Source organism: Cetorhinus maximus, chromosome 21 (assembly GCF_964194155.1).
Source record: "Cetorhinus maximus chromosome 21, sCetMax3.hap1.1, whole genome shotgun sequence".
In the NCBI taxonomy this organism is placed as follows: domain Eukaryota; kingdom Metazoa; phylum Chordata; class Chondrichthyes; order Lamniformes; family Cetorhinidae; genus Cetorhinus; species Cetorhinus maximus.
The window spans coordinates 20,355,145-20,370,844 of NC_135899.1; the positions used below are offsets into that span (position 1 = coordinate 20,355,145).

General features: G+C 41.7%; 1 protein-coding gene across 2 annotated transcripts in view; it reads right to left on the bottom strand.

The window, feature by feature from the left end:
• Positions 1 to 1,019: 1,019 nt before the first annotated feature.
• LOC144695736 (uncharacterized) overlaps positions 1,020 to 15,700 on the bottom strand; it is a 37,986-nt gene continuing 23,305 nt past the window's right edge. The window contains exons 7-11 of one of the 2 annotated variants that reach the window (XM_078566695.1): positions 12,946 to 13,071; positions 8,637 to 8,732; positions 5,043 to 5,144; positions 1,976 to 2,061; positions 1,020 to 1,315 (exon numbers count right to left, since the gene is read on the bottom strand). In XM_078566695.1, the coding sequence (XP_078422821.1) occupies positions 1,265 to 1,315; positions 1,976 to 2,061; positions 5,043 to 5,144; positions 8,637 to 8,732; positions 12,946 to 13,071 (461 nt within the window). In that variant the 3' untranslated portion in view covers positions 1,020 to 1,264. The remainder of the gene's footprint in view (positions 1,316 to 1,975; positions 2,062 to 5,042; positions 5,145 to 8,636; positions 8,733 to 12,945; positions 13,072 to 15,700) is intronic. The other variant, XM_078566696.1, reaches the window with a different exon arrangement.

The window sequence follows — 15,700 nt, forward strand, 5'->3', positions numbered from 1 at the left end:
AGACAATAAATCATAATAAAATGCTTATTTTAAAAAAAACTTTTGTCGTGACCAAGGTCCAACTTGAGGTAAGTTTTACAATCCATCAATCTGAGTAAAATGGGTAGAATGAATAGAATAAAATAACCTTCAGATTGGTAGATTAGGGCTTTTATATTATTAGGGTTCAAAATTTAACAGTCTTTAGAGACTGTTCATTGAATGGATAAGATATAGAATTGGACTATTCTTAAACTTGTTGTTTTACATTGGAATTCAGTTAAGTTGTTCTGAGTTCTGTAACTGGCAGCCACTATGAGGTCTATCTTGGGATAACAAGCGGTGAAGTTTGGAATTCAGTCACTATCTCAGGAAAGAACGACAGAATGGATTGCGTTTATCTTCGAGTGTCTCCAGACAGCAATCATGTTAACCATTTGAGTATCTGTCAGATGGTCAGGGCTGAGAATAATTCTATAAGCCCTTTTCCTAAACACTTTCAATGGCTTTACACTGCTGCTTTGCGACTCTGCTCGACTAAACAGGTGTCCCACATTCCAATACATAACATTTGGAAATGGTAAAAAAAAATTGTTGCTTGAGAAGGAGCAGTAAGTATTTCAGCTTCTGAAGCATGTCCAGAACTGACATGTACTTCCCATTTTAGACAGCTTAATGGCGCAGTGACGTTGGATTGTGATGAGATTGTGACAGATTGGGAGGGGCCTGTTTGTTTTAAGTGAAGCAGATCTCAACAATCGCAAACTAATTAGGATCAAGGCATATTCCATTCTCTGCAAATCAATTGTCCGATGCACCTGATAACATTTAACAAGCCACCCACCGAGCCTCAGAGACAGTGCAAAATCTCAGAAAATCTTTTTCATACGTGTAATAGTGTGGAATGATAGTGCATGCTAAAAAGTATATGAAGTCTATCGATGATTACTTCTTGACCACAATTTGTCATCTGGAGACTATGTGGGATGGCCACATAATTTTGCCCAGTCCAAACGAAAAATCATGAGACGGAAAGACAGTTGTATTCAATGTAAAATTATTAAAAATATGAGCTAATAGTGCTTCTGTACTTGTTGAGAACATATAAGGGAAACTGGACATTCATGTGATTCTCCACTCTTCAAAATTTAAAGTTGAAAAATCATGCTGCCAGCTCATCGATCCCCCCGTATTTAAAGTCCAAATTGAAGGTAGTTTGTTGGTGATAGCAGTGCTCCTAGGTTTAAAGCAGTCCTTCAACAGTAGCAGTGCTCCCAGATGTAAGTCACTTATTCAATGGTGGCTGTCCTAGATTTAAGGGTTTTTCCTTCAACTCCTGCGGAAAGACAAAAGTGAATTTAGAGGTCTTCAAACAGGTTTTAAAAAAGGCTTATTTTATTTAAATATGCAATCAACACTTCTTAATTTGAATTTGGTTTGGCTCTTTTTAATGATGCATTAAATCAAACTTTTCCCTTTTAAACATGAACCAGTTTTATTAAGTCAAGAGGTCTTTTTTAAGAAGCAGGAACATTCACTCCATCTAACTTTAATAAATGTGTTAATTAGGGGCCACACTGCAATACACGGTGTTTTAATACAGCAATTTAAATCAGCTCTAGACATACAGCACTTTCCTCTATTTTCTAAGGTTTACATTCTTTTCCAAATGATCATTTACCGTAATTTGATCGAGGCAAAGTTGTTATAAATGTCCACATTGCTGGTGTTAAATGCTTTAATATTAAGTTATTTAATTTCACCTTGTACATTTTGTCTACCAGGTTTGTTTCATTTTCCTTTTAAATGTTTAACAGAGCATAGTTTATGAGAAATAACCCCAGTTATCTGGTGTTTCACTGAGATCAAACACCTCTGTTTCCAATAAGTTCAGCAAAAAGTAAAACAAAATCTTCCATTTCAACCATAATAATAGCAGGAACATCCAATTACAGAAAGGCTGTATTTCTAACTTGTGCTGAATTCCAACACTTACGGTACATTGAGACTCATTAGGACGCTCATCTCTGGCACGGGTATTTGCGCACGGAGGTCCACATATCCATTTTTTCCATTCTGTGCCTGTTGATGTGAATGTACAATGAATTATATCAATGCAAAAATGAACTGAGCAAAGATTTTCAAGTAAATGGACGGTCAGAATCGTGTATAAGCTTTTCTCTCAAAACACTAGGGACTGGATTTTATGTTCTCCAGCCAGGGGGGTTTGAAGGATGAGGGGAGGCATGTATAATCCCTTGCACGCATTGTCCGCCACCTACTCAATTGCCCCTGGTCACGATGCAATTATATGTATGTCAGGGGAGCTGTTGGGTAGCCCACTCTTGGGCCAGTTAAGGATATTGGAAATGGCAGCATGGTGGTAGTGTCGCTCGATCAGCAACCCAGAGGCCCAGGCCAATGCTCTTGGGGCATGGGTTCAAACCCCATCACAGCAACTGATGGAATCTAAATTTAATTAATTAATAAATCGGGAGTTGAAAGCAAGTCTTAGTAATGCTGACCATCGAAACTATAACTGATTGTCGTAAAAACTAGTCTGGTTCAGTCTGGTTTAGTATGGCTGAAAGAAAGAAGAATGCCGTCTTAGCTTTTCGTCTTGCACGCCTTAGGACAGATGCAAGAATACCAAATTTCAAGGGGAGCAACAATATATATTGCATGAGAAAAGGGTGCTGATTGGCTGGCAAGTGAACTGTAATTGGTTGAGGCATTGCCATAGAGAACGTACCAGTGGATGTTTATCCCCCAAGTTTTAGTCTAAATTTGAAAAAAAGCAAGTCAACTCTGACTGGTCAAGGCATTGTCATGGGGAATGTGCCAGGGAACAGTTGTCCCCCATGCTTGTGTTTAATTCGAAAAGGTACAATGCCTGGGACATGTTCCTTCTGCTTGCAAAGGATGGGGTCCTAAGTATGAATTGTATGTAGCTTCTGCAGGCATAAGCGAGCCACCTTGTGAGCCCAACTGATAATATTGAATTAGTTGTTACTGTAATTCTTAGCATACTTGGGATTGTTCAGTAAGTGCTGTCCAATTGGTGAGTCACTTCTAATATTGAATGCTATGTTTTGAGTGTTGCAAGCATGGGCAGGAGCTCACCACTTCTCAATTGGACAAATCATATCAACATCTTGGTTAGTGACATATAAAGTAAGTCAGTAATACCCATGTAGGGCCTGAAGTAACTGAGATCACCATTGCTCCAGTCCATTCAGTCCAAGTAATGGTTTAACATGCTTTAATAGGACCATAAGATACAGCACAGCAGGGGGCCATTTAATACTTTAGTACAGAAATTAATTCCACTGCCCTGCTCACCTCCTAACCCTGTACCTCCCTCAGCTTCAAATGTTCATCTATTTTTCTAGTTCCTACCTCAACCACTCCTTGTTACAAAGAGCCCCATGCTTCAATGACCATATGTAAAACTATCACTCATCTCACTCTTTGTGATGATTTTTGTGATGATTTTCACCAACTCTCCAATCCTACCCATTCACTACCAAAGCCAATTGGTAAAACCTCTTAGCCTGCACTGTTCCAGTAGAGATGTACCCAGTAATTCAAATCTCTCTCTATGCTACCAAACTGATATGTGCTAACCCCAGGCTTGGGTTTCCCAAGGTGTGGATCAGATTGAAACCAATACATCACATACTAGAAGTTACGGTCAGACTTAGTTCTAGCCTTAACGTTTTCCTAGACAAAGTAGCAAAGAGAATCTGAGGGTTCTGTAGGTTTCTGAAGCAGCTTTTACATAAGAAAATATCTTTTCCTACAATGCAACATGACTCTTTTACACCTGCTAATTTGCAAGTGAAAAATGACTCTATGAATAAAAGTAAAGCGCTGCGGATGCCAGAAATCAGAAAAGCAGAGTTAATATTTGGAGTCCGTATGACTTCAGATGGACTCGAAATGTTTCTCTCTCCAGAGATGCTGCCAGATCGGCTGAGTTTTTCCAGCATTTTCTATTTTTATTAATGACAGCATGAATGTTTGGCATGTTAGCCTATGTTTAAATGTCTCTTCATAGCCACATTTCAGGATTTTGACTATTTGGTCTGAATGATATCTCTTTTTGTAAGAAAGTCAGATACAGGAATGAGTTCCGAAGAAGAATCATGTTGGAGTCGAAATGTTAACTCATTTCTTTCTCCACAGAGGCTGCCAGACCTGCTGCGTTTTTCCAGCATTTTCAGTTATTATTTCAGGAATCTAAGGATCCAGCATAAAGCCGCCAGAACACATTGTGTCCATGAGTTCTAATGAGTTCACTCCAAAACGAGATGGATTCATTGTTATAACTAGTTCTGTTATCAGTTTAAGACAAGGTGATGCCATTACAATTATGCAGTAAAGATAAACTCCTAATCCCAGAATCTCAGAGTGCAGAAGAGGCCCTTCGGCCCATTGAGTCTGCACCGACACGTGAGAAACACCTGACCTACCTACCTAATCCCATTTACCAGCACTTGGCCCATAGCCTTGAATGTTATGACGTACCAAGTGCTCATCCAGATACTTTTTAAAGGATGTGAGGCAACCCGCCTCCACCACCCTCCCAGGCAGCGCATTCCAGACCGTCACCACCCTCTGGGTAAAAAAGTTTTTCCTCACATTCCCCCTAAACCTCCTGCCCTCACCTTGAACTTCTGTCCCCTCGCGACTGACCCTTCAACTAAGGGGAACAGCTGCTCCCTATCCACCCTGTCATCCCTAATCATAAGGGATGTAGAGGCTGCTTACACCAGAGACCAGCAACACTGTGTGGCTAACAAAATATCACCAAACAATGCAAAATGAATAAAGAACCTTGACCAAGATTGTCCAATTCAGTGTTCCTGACACAAACTAGGCAACATCAGTAAATTTCACACTCTCAGCTTAGTTGGGTGAAAACTTTTGGGGCTGGAGGTTTGGAATTTCCCAATATGCACTCTGGGTGACTGAAGTGGAAAGCCCAGTCAAGCTTTCTGCTCACAGCACTTTGTGTTCATCATAATAGATTTGAAACAACTTTTACCATCATTGCTTACATGTTTTGCGGGGTGCAAAGGTTACAACAAGAATAACTAATGTCATCAGCGCAGCAAAAATTATAGTTGATTGTAGATTGGCTGCTGGCTCACATTCTTCACCTGTCAATAGAGAGCATCAGGTCAATGGCTGAATCGTAGTTCTGGTCAGCAGATTAGTTAGGAAACCAATACAAAACACAAAGTGAAGTCCAGTATCCGAGGAACTCAACTGTACCTGAATTCATAACAGTTGTGGGGGAACTTAGTTATTCACTGATCTCTAACCGTTTGTGAGAATGAATCTTTGCGGTCCATTACACAATGGTTCAGGGATTGCCTTTGTCAAAGGTTTACTGTGTTTGTGCCTGAGTTTGGAGCAAGAAATTATTTAGTTATACTTGCCATTATAAATAAATTTATTGAACTCAAAAAAAATTCAAAGTAAACAAAATAAATGGGTGCAATATATAGAGCGTTAGAAAAATTAAATGTGCCCTCATTAGATCATTGCCACTAAAAATCATTGGCTTACAAATTTCAGCTTGTCTTATCATATCAAATCAATTGGAGCTAATATTTACCTCATTTATTATTATAAAATGTCAAAATATTGCACATTAGCAGTCCTGACACAACTGGTACTATGTATCAGGAAATGGTGTGTCTCTAGACTGGGACGTTAATTAGCTGAAAACCATGGGCTTGTAGTGTGAAAGTTCCCAGGGGAGCAAAAGCAGTAAAACTGAAAATCCCAGCCATCATGTTCAGCAGACATTCACATCCATCACACCTTGTGTCACAGTCAAATCTTTATGTTCCTCTTCAAATAAAAGTCTAAGTAAACAAAGGCATTTGGAATGCATGAAGGGATTCGCCAAAGAGAGAAAATACCAGAGTCAGAATGACTCTGGGCTCTTCATTCATTCATGTATGAATTCACCCAACATTTACCGAATAGGGATTAAAATACTGTCGCCTTGAAAGGTCCATCTCAGCAGCAGAATAACACAGCATGCTGTCCTTGTAAGAAAGCACATCTAACATATTACGGGCAGTGACACGGGAGATCAGCTGGCAACAAGCCAATCTTTGACTCTTGGTCAGGCGAATGTTCAACTTCCGAACTTCTTCTCCAGAATCAAAAGCCTCGATTCAAAAGTTGCACTTACTGCAAGTGCCCATTGTAAATGCAATATACTATCACCATTTGATGGTTCGATTTGCCACCAAAGAGTTGTGGGCAACACATATCTGAATTTGTACATAGTGCTTTCAGAAAGCAAGCTGTTATTGTGGCGCTGGAGAGGAAAATCTGTGCATCGGGATAAAATGGCGTTCCATTCTCTACTATTGTATTGCAGGCCAATCTGTTTAAAGCTTGATTAAAATACTGTCTTATTCTCTCTCCAAGAACTTGGGAATGAACAAAACAATTGACTTCACGCAGCACTCCCTGGAACACTTACAAAACGGACAAACACAAGTGCTCAGTCTAACTTGTTATAGGGGTTTAGAGATATCATTAATAAGTTGTTGAAATTACTGTAACAGAAAGGTTAATAATTATTACCTTAAAAATGAACAGTGTAAATCACCCACAGCACCACAACTTGCAATATTAAGCTTGTGTTAAATCAGATGGAGTGAATTCCTAGGGTAGGATACCATAGATATGCAAAGACCCCAGTGTTTTAGAACAACTTTCCTTTTTTGGTTGAAGGAATATGTTGCACTCAAATATTTTTCCTACTCAATGTCCTACTGACCATGCACCACCCATGACCCAAGGTAGCAACCTGATCCCCCACCACATCCACCAACTGAAGTGGCCACCTCGAGTAGTCCATATTTAACAGGTCTTCATTTCTTCTCTCATGTAGGAGGAACCTGACCTCAAACTGATGCCTCCATAGAGTATGGCCTTACTGCTCTCTGACCTCCTCCAACCTTAGATCGCCTCTTAATTTTCTGCTTCATTGACTGCAGAATGTCCCCTCCTCTTTGGTCCACCATTGGCAACTATGCCTTCAGCTGCCTGTATCCCACACTCTGGAAGTTACTCCTCAAACCTCCTCTACCTCTCCACCTCTCTCTTCTCTTTTAAGACATCATTAAAACCCAATTTCTAATGATGGCTTGAGTCATCACATTTGATAAATTCTTTTTTGGCTTGGTGCCTATTCTCCATATGCTTCTGAAGCACCTTGGATGTTCTCCTCCATTAAATGCCCCTACATAATGTTATAATATGATACATGCTGTGATTCTCACTAAAGTGGAAATCCAGCATGTATCAACCATGATCTTACTGAATGGCAGAGCAGGCTTGAGGGGCTGAGTGGCCTACTCCTGCTCCTAATTCGTATGTATGTACTCATTCACTCTCTACCTTCAAAACACTAACCTATAAATTTTAGGCATGCATCAACATAAAATGATAAAATAGCTCAAATGTATTCTCATAAATCGGCTGATATAATATGCATTATGAGAAAGTGAAGTTATCTCAAGTTAGGAAGACAAGTGCTTCACTGAAGACATGTCACCAAAAAATTAGAAGGTGTTCTAATCAGCTAGATGAAATAGGATAAAATGTGGAGGAAGAACTGGGTTTCGTTAATCTGATCCACCCCTCCACCCCCCAACTGAAGTGGCCACCTAGATTAGTCCATATTTAACAGGTCTTCATTTCTTCTCTCCTCATGTAGGAGAAACCTGACCTCAAACTGATGCCTCCATAGAATATGACCTTACTGCTTTCTGACCTCCTCCAACCTTAGATTGCCTCTTAATTTTCTGCTTCATTGACTCCAGAATTTGACTGAAGAATAGTAGATTAGATTATAATGTGGGATCTTTATACCAATGATAAGCAAGTTGGTGGAACCAGTAATATTTGCCTTATAGTACCTATAAACCTCAGTCTTCCCTTCTTCCAAATACTTAGCAGCAGCACAGAAAAGGGGGTCTGTCCAAGCAGAATACCTGCCCCATCAACACTGTTTCAACTGGAACTTCCGTACCATCGCCTACAAGACAGATTCTTCTCTGTGTGCCCATCTCATCATGGGAGTCAACTCTACTGGAAAAGTGAATTATCCAGCATCAGTTTCAGCCTGCCGACCTCTGTGAAGGAATACACCATTGGGCTTTGATTCTGGACTCTGGATACATGTGAAACAATAATTCTTTTCTCTGTGGCCTTTGCCCTGTAAATATTTCTTTCTCTATCCCTCTTTTACTATGTGGGGTGCACAGAGGGCTCCGTAGCGATTCCCCTCTCCCGCATTTTTAATGTGCAAATAAACTGACCCTCTGAGTTCGCGAGTTTGCTGTGGGGTTATTAATAGAAAACTCAGTCACACCAAAACTGAGGGGTTGGGAAACACGCCACTTATAAAGGGGGAAGCATATCAAAACACCTTTCTCTTTATGGGCAGGTGGTGAGAGGAGAAATCAGGGCTGTATAAATTAACCGCCGCCTCCATAACAGATGGGTTCCCAAGAAAACTGTGGCAAAAATGACCGAGCGATTAAGTCTCCTAATCACGCTACTCCTGACACGGTGTTACTTTCAGAAATGAATTGTTGACTTTAACGTTGAACACTCACCAGTTTGTTTCATTACTTCTCCAGTCAGAATACATGACACACATATCGCAATGATCCCACCCAATGGAGCTGCAGCACTGAGAATCACACGGCAAACTGGGAACAAATAAAACAGAAGAATTGCAGAGAGCCGTAAACTCTGATCTCCCAAAAAGGGGAAAAAACACAAAGACTGAATTGAAGGACATGAGCAAATCTTGTCCGAACTTGTTTTGAATGCTTGACAATGGAACTCCAGGATTACTGAAATAAAGGCAAAATACTGCGGATGCTGGAAATCTGAAACGAAAACAAAAAATGCTGGAAAAACTCAGCGGGTCTGACAGCATCTGTGGAGAGGGAGAGGCAGAGATAACGTTTCGAGTCCAAATGACTCTTCATCAGGTCTAAAGGGAGGTAGAGATGTGGTGAAATATATACTGATTAAAGGGGAGTGGAATCGGTGAAGCTGGATAGAAGGCCAGTGGAGGCAAAGGAGAGATGGCAAAAGATGTCATAAACAAAAAGGTCAAAGGGTTGTTAATGGTGGAGGCACTGGCTAAAGGAGGTGCTAATGGTGACATTAAGAAAGCAAAATGTGATAATGGCCGGACCAGGGTAAGCACTCTGGAAAGTGACAGATGGCCCTAGTGGGGGTGAGGTGGGGGAAGAAAGATCGAAAATAGGCTAAAAGCTGGGGATAAAACAATGAATGAAAATGGAAATAAACTAAAATAAAATAATGAAAATAAGTGAGAAAAAAATTAACGAAAATTAAAAAAGATAAAAATAAAACATTAAAAAAAAATGAATATGGAAAAAAGGCAGGTGAAGAAAGGGGAGGTGGGATGGAGGGAGAGAGTTCATGATCTAAAGTTGTTGAACTCAATATTCAGTCCGGAAGGCTGTAAAGTGCCTAGTCGGAAGATGAGGTGCTGTTCCTCCAGTTTGCGTTGAGCTTCACTGGATCAATGCAGCAGGCCAAGGACAGACATGTGGTCAAGAGAGCAGGGTGGAGTGTTAAAATGGCAAATGACAGGAAGGTCTGGGTCATGCTCGCGGACAGACCGAAGGTGTTCCACAAAGTGGTCACCCAGTCTGCGTTTGGTCTCTCCAATGTAGAGGAGACCGCATTGGGAGCAGCCCCTGCCCCTTTACTTCCCCCCTCCTCATTGTCCAAGGGCACAAACACTCCTTTCAAGTGAAGTAGCGCTTCACTTACACTTCCCTCAATTTAGTCTACTGCATTCGCTGCTCCCAATTTTAACACACCGCCCTGCTCTCTTGCCCACATGTCTGTCCTTGGCCTGCTGCATTGTTCCAGCGAAGCTCAATGCAAACTGGAGGAACAGCACCTCATCTTCCGAATAGGCACTTTACAGCCTTCCGGACTTAACATTGAGTTCAACAACTTCAGATCATGAAGTCTCTCCTCCATCCCCACCACCCCCCTTTTCTCATCCCCCTTTTTTCCATATTCATTTTTATTTATTTTTATTTTTTATTTTTAAAAAAATTTTCATTAATTTTTTTTCTCTCACCTATTTTCATTATTATTATTTTTAAAATTTATTTCCATTTTCATTCATTGTTTTATCCCCATCTTTTAGCCTATTTTCGATCTTACTTCCCCCACCCCACCCGGGCACTTTCGGGAGTGCTTACCCTGGTCCGGCCATTATCACAACTTGCTTTCTTAATGTCACCATTAGGATCTGACCTTTAGCCAGTACAGCCACCATTAACAACCCTTTGATCTTTTACTTGTGACATCTTTTGCCATCTCTCCTTTGCCTCCACCTATCGCTGGCCTTTTATCCAGCTTCACCGGTTCCACTCCCCTTAATCAGTATATATTTCACCACATCTCTAGCTCCCTTTAGATCTGAAGAAGAGTTATTCGGACTCGAAATGTTACCTCTGTCTCTCTCCACAGATGCTGTCAGACCTGCTGAGTTTTTCCAGCATTTTTTGTTTTCGTTCCAGTATTACTGAATTTTAATGGGATTTGACAGTTTTGCACTGGCTTTTCCTTCTGTCTGCCTCCAGTTGTGCCTTGGGGGAATAAAAGAAAAGCATAGGAAAGATTTTCCTGTTCCTGCAATTGTGATGATTTGATCATTCAGGTACAGGGAATACAGGAAAATCGGGTGGAGAAAGAGTGCATGCCTCTAACACAGCCCATTTGATTCACCATCCATTTAAATGAAGAGACAGGGGATCAGGCGGCCTTCCTCACGGATGTGTGTACTCTCCACCTGATTCTCCTGCATTTGCTGTGTCCAGGTGATCAAATAATCCCAACATTAAACACTAAGTTAGAAGGTCTTAACATTGAGTTCAACAACTTCAGATCATGAACTCTCTCCTTAGAAGAAACTTACAGAATACTGAAAGGCCTGGATAGAGTGGACATGGGGAAGATGTTTCCATTAATAGGAGAGACTAGGACCCGAGGGCACAGCCTCAGAGTAAAGGGAAGACCTTTTAGAACAGAGATGAGGAGAAACTTCTTTAGCCAGAGAGTGGTGAATCTATGGAATTCATTCACAGAAGGCTGTGGAGGCCAGGTCATTGAGTGTATTTAAGACCGAGATAGATAGGTTCTTGATTGGTAAGGGGATCAAAGATTACGGGGAGAAGGCGGGAGAATGGGGTTGAGAAACTTATCAGCCATGATTGAATGGTGGAGCAGACTCGATGGGCCGAATGGCCTAATTTCTGCTCCTATATCTTATAGTCATTGATACAAGTCCCGCTCCACAGTCTTAAACCCATAATCTCAGCTAGCATTTCAGAGCTGCACTGAAGGAGTGCTGTGTTGTTAGATGCACTACCTTTAGGATGAGATGTTCAACTGAGGTCTCCTACTCCCACTCAGGGTGAGTGTATCACTGTGCATTATCTTAAGGAGGGGGGTGAATTTCCCACTATACTGGCCAATATTTATCTCTCAGGTATGACTCTGTCAATTGTTTCATTGATGTTAGATCTTGCTGTACCCAATTTGGCTTCTATGTTTTCCTGATTAAACAATAATTGCTCATCAGAAAGTTCACCACTGGCTTAGAACTGCCCAATGTTGTGAAGGTTCTTTTAAAAACATTCACACAGCTTGCAGCACACAGCATCGTCAGTCTAATTCAACAGTTATAATAGGCAGTTACTAATATGCTTCATCCCATCCACAAACTATGCTCCAGAACATTCTAAAAAACCCAGTCAGATTACAAAAATAGGAATTAACTTTAAAAATCTTTCATTTTTGTCTGCTTCTAGTTTATCTCAGGTAGTGGGAATTAAAAGTGATGCTGTTACTGTTTTGGTTTCTCCCTCTCACAAAGTTTATTATGAATCATGCCTTAACTGCAACCTCTGAACTTATTTCACTCTGTTAGTCTGCTTATCTCAATCGTTACTTATTTCACAATTACAGCACAGGTGGAGGCCGTGCGAGTATTGTGCCTCTTCCAGTGATACATAGAGGTGTCAGCTGTGGCTCAGTTCATAGCACCCTCGCCTTTGAATCAGAGGGTTGTGGGTTCATGTCCCACTCCTGGAAAACCAAGAACTGTGATTGTACTCGAAAGAAGTTGCAATCTGTGACTGTTGCTAACTCGAAAGAGTTTCCAGTGATACATCCTCTCAGGGCCAATCTACATGGAAATTCTGTCCATCGCTTTGGACTTTTTCTGACCTATCTCCAATCCCGGGGGTGTTATTATGTTGGGGACAGACGTTTGAGCTGTTAATAAACTTTAGCCTGCAGAAGCAGTGAGAGTCGCAGCCCGCCCCTCAGAACAGTGAGCCACAGGCTGACCTGGCCAGTGACTCAAAAAGGCTTCCCACACTGTTCAGTGAGGCTCCAACTCTCCCTGACTTGCTGCTCCTTGTTTTGTCCCAATTTCAGTGTGAAATGAGGAGAGGCAGCGTAAACTGGGGCTCTCCTGCCACATATCACTCGCAAGCAGTACAGGAGCAGTCTTGAAAATAGGTGGATGGTGGGCTAGACAGAGGAAACACGACCATGTCCATGAGAGTTCACTGCCTCAGTAATAGGACAAGGAGTATAATCTGCTCAGAGACAAGGCCATGTAAGATCTTCACCAACACGCTCAGTTGCCTTGGGAGGCATAGAGGCCAATTGCATATCAATAACAGGACTCAAAAAAAAAGCATTAAAACAACAGGGCTTAAAGTGAAGATTAGCAGGATGAGATTAATGGGACTATTTAAATGGAGCAGTGAAAATTTAATTCAGGGTCTTAACATAAGGAAGAATTTAGATAAACATGATATTAATAATAATATATTTGTTAATTAAACTTACTTTTGGTCGACAAGATCCTATTTAACATGTGTCTGTCACAGGTGATCATATTAAAAGTTGTAAGTGTGATTATTATTAGGTGGAGACATAAAAGCGCCAACAGGATCCTGGTGATTGTAGAAGGCCCTATTAAAAGAACAAAAGGTGATAAAATTGCATAAGAACATAAGAACTCGGAGCAGGAGTAGGCAATTCAGCCCATCGAGCCTGCCCCGCCATTCAATACGATTATGGCTGATCTCATTTCGGCCTCAACTCCAATTTCCTGCCCTCTCCCCACAACCTTTCAACCCATTACTAATTAAAAATCTGTCTATCTCCTCCTTAAACTTAAGCGTCCCGCCATCTACTGCACCCTGCGGTCATGAATTCCACAGATTCACGAGCCTTTGAGAAGAGTAATTCCACCTCATCTCTGATTTAAATATACCACCCCTTAGCCTAAAACTATGGCCTCTCGTTGTAGAATGCCCCAGAAGGGGAAACGTCCATTCCACATCTACTTTGTCCATCCTCTTTAGCATCTTGTATACCTCAATTAGAACTCCTCTCATCTTTCTAAACTGTAGCGAGTATAGGCTTAAACTGCTCAATCTCTCCTCGTAAGACAATTACGCACATTCTTAGGTTAAAGAAAGGAATACAAATGAGAATTACACATTCCTTAAGGCCATTCTTTATATCCAAACCCATATATATTTACAGTAAAGAAAGCGTCATTTGACCCATTAGATTCATGCCAACATTTTGTAAGAGCAATCCTAAACTAAATCACACTGCTCCACCTTCTCTCCATATTCCTCTTCAAAGATGCAATACTTCTGCCTGAAGAAGAGAACACCACCACCTCCAAGTCCCCCTCAAAGTCACGCAACATCCTGACATGAAAATATATCACCATCCATTCGTTGTCACAGGAACTTCCTACCTATTAGCACTGCCAGAGTCCTTTCACCTCATGGGTCACAGTAGCTCAAGGAGGCAGCTCACCACGACCTTCTCTTGGGCAATTTTTAAAAATTAATTCTTAGGATGTTGGTGTCGCTGGCTAGGCCAACATTTATTGCCCACCCATAATTGCTCTGAGAAGGTGCTGGTGAGCTGCCTTCTTGAACCGCTGCAGTCCATGTAGTGTAGGTACACCCACAGTGCTGTTAGGGAGGGAGTGCCAGGGTTTAGACCCAGTGACAGTGAAGGGAACGGCGACATATTTCTAAGTCAGGATGGTGGGTGGCTTAGAGGCGGGTGTTCCCATGTGTATGTTGCCCTTGCCCTTATAAATGGTAGTGGTCATGGGTTTGGAAAGTGCTGCCTAAGGAGCCTTGATGAGTTCCTGCAGTGCACCTTGCACATACTACACACTGCTGGCGCTGTGCGTTGGTGGTGGAGGGAGTGAATGTTTGTGGATCTGGTACCAATCCAGTGGGTTGCTTTGTCCTGGATGGTGTCAAGCTTCTTGAGTGTTGTTGGAGCTGTACTCATCCAGGCAAGTGGGGAGTATTCCATCACACTCCTGATTTGTGACTTGTAGATGATGGACAAGCTTTAGGGAGTCAGAAGGTGAGTTACTCATTGCACTATTCCTAGCCTCTGACCTGCTCTTGTAGCCACAGTATTTATATGGCTAATCCAGTTCAGTTTCTAGTCAATGGTAACCCCCCAGGATGTTGATACTGGTGGATTCAGTGATAATAATGCCATTGAACATCAAGGCGTGATGGTTGGATTCTCTCTTGCTGGAGATGTTTATTGCCTGGCATTTATACGGCACAAACATTACTTGCCACTTGTCAGTCCAAGCCTGGATAATGTCCAGGTCTTGCTGCATTTGGACATGAATTGCTTCAGTATCTGAGGAGTCGCGAATGGTGCTGAACATTGTGCAATCATCAGCAAACATCCCCACTTCTGACCTTATGATGAAGCAGCTGAAGATGGTTGGGCCCAGGACACTATCCTGATGAACTCCTGCAGTGATGCCCTGGAGCTGAGATGACTGACCTCCACAACCATAACTATCTTCCTTTGTGCTAGATATGACTCCAACCAGTGGAGAGTTTTCTCCCTGATTCCCATTGACTCCAGTTTTGCTAGGGCTGCTTCAGTCAAATGCTGCCTTGATGTCAAGGGCAGTCATTCTCACCTCACCTCAGGAGTTCAGCTGTTGTGTCCATGTTTGAACCAAGGCTGTAATGAGGTTAGAAGCTGAGTGACCCTGGCAGAACCCAAACTGAGTGTCAATGAGCAGTTTATTGCTAAGCAACTACTGCCTGATAGCATTGCTGATGACCCCTTCCATCACTTTACTGATGATCAAGAGTAGACTGATGGGGTGGTAATTGGCCTGGATGGATTTGTCTTGCTTTTTGTGTACAGAACATACCTGAGCAATTTTCCACGTTGCCGGGTAGATGCCAGTGTTGTAGCTGTATGGGATCAGCTAGGCTACGGATGTGGCAAGTTCTGGAGCACAAGTACTATTGTTGGAATATAGTCAGGGCCCATAGCCTTTGCAGTATCCAGTGCCTTCAGCCTTCTTGATATCACGTGGAGTGAATCGAATTAGGGCAATAAATGCGAGCCTTGCCAACAACACTCACATCTCATGAATGATTACATTAAAAAGAATAAATACTTCCCGTGACAGAGTAACCTGTGTTTGAACAACTCTCAAAGTAAAGGAATTCTTGCTAACCTCTCTCCTCACTCATTGGCAAGTTTAAAGTGATGACCTTCAAACTGATGACTGTGGTTA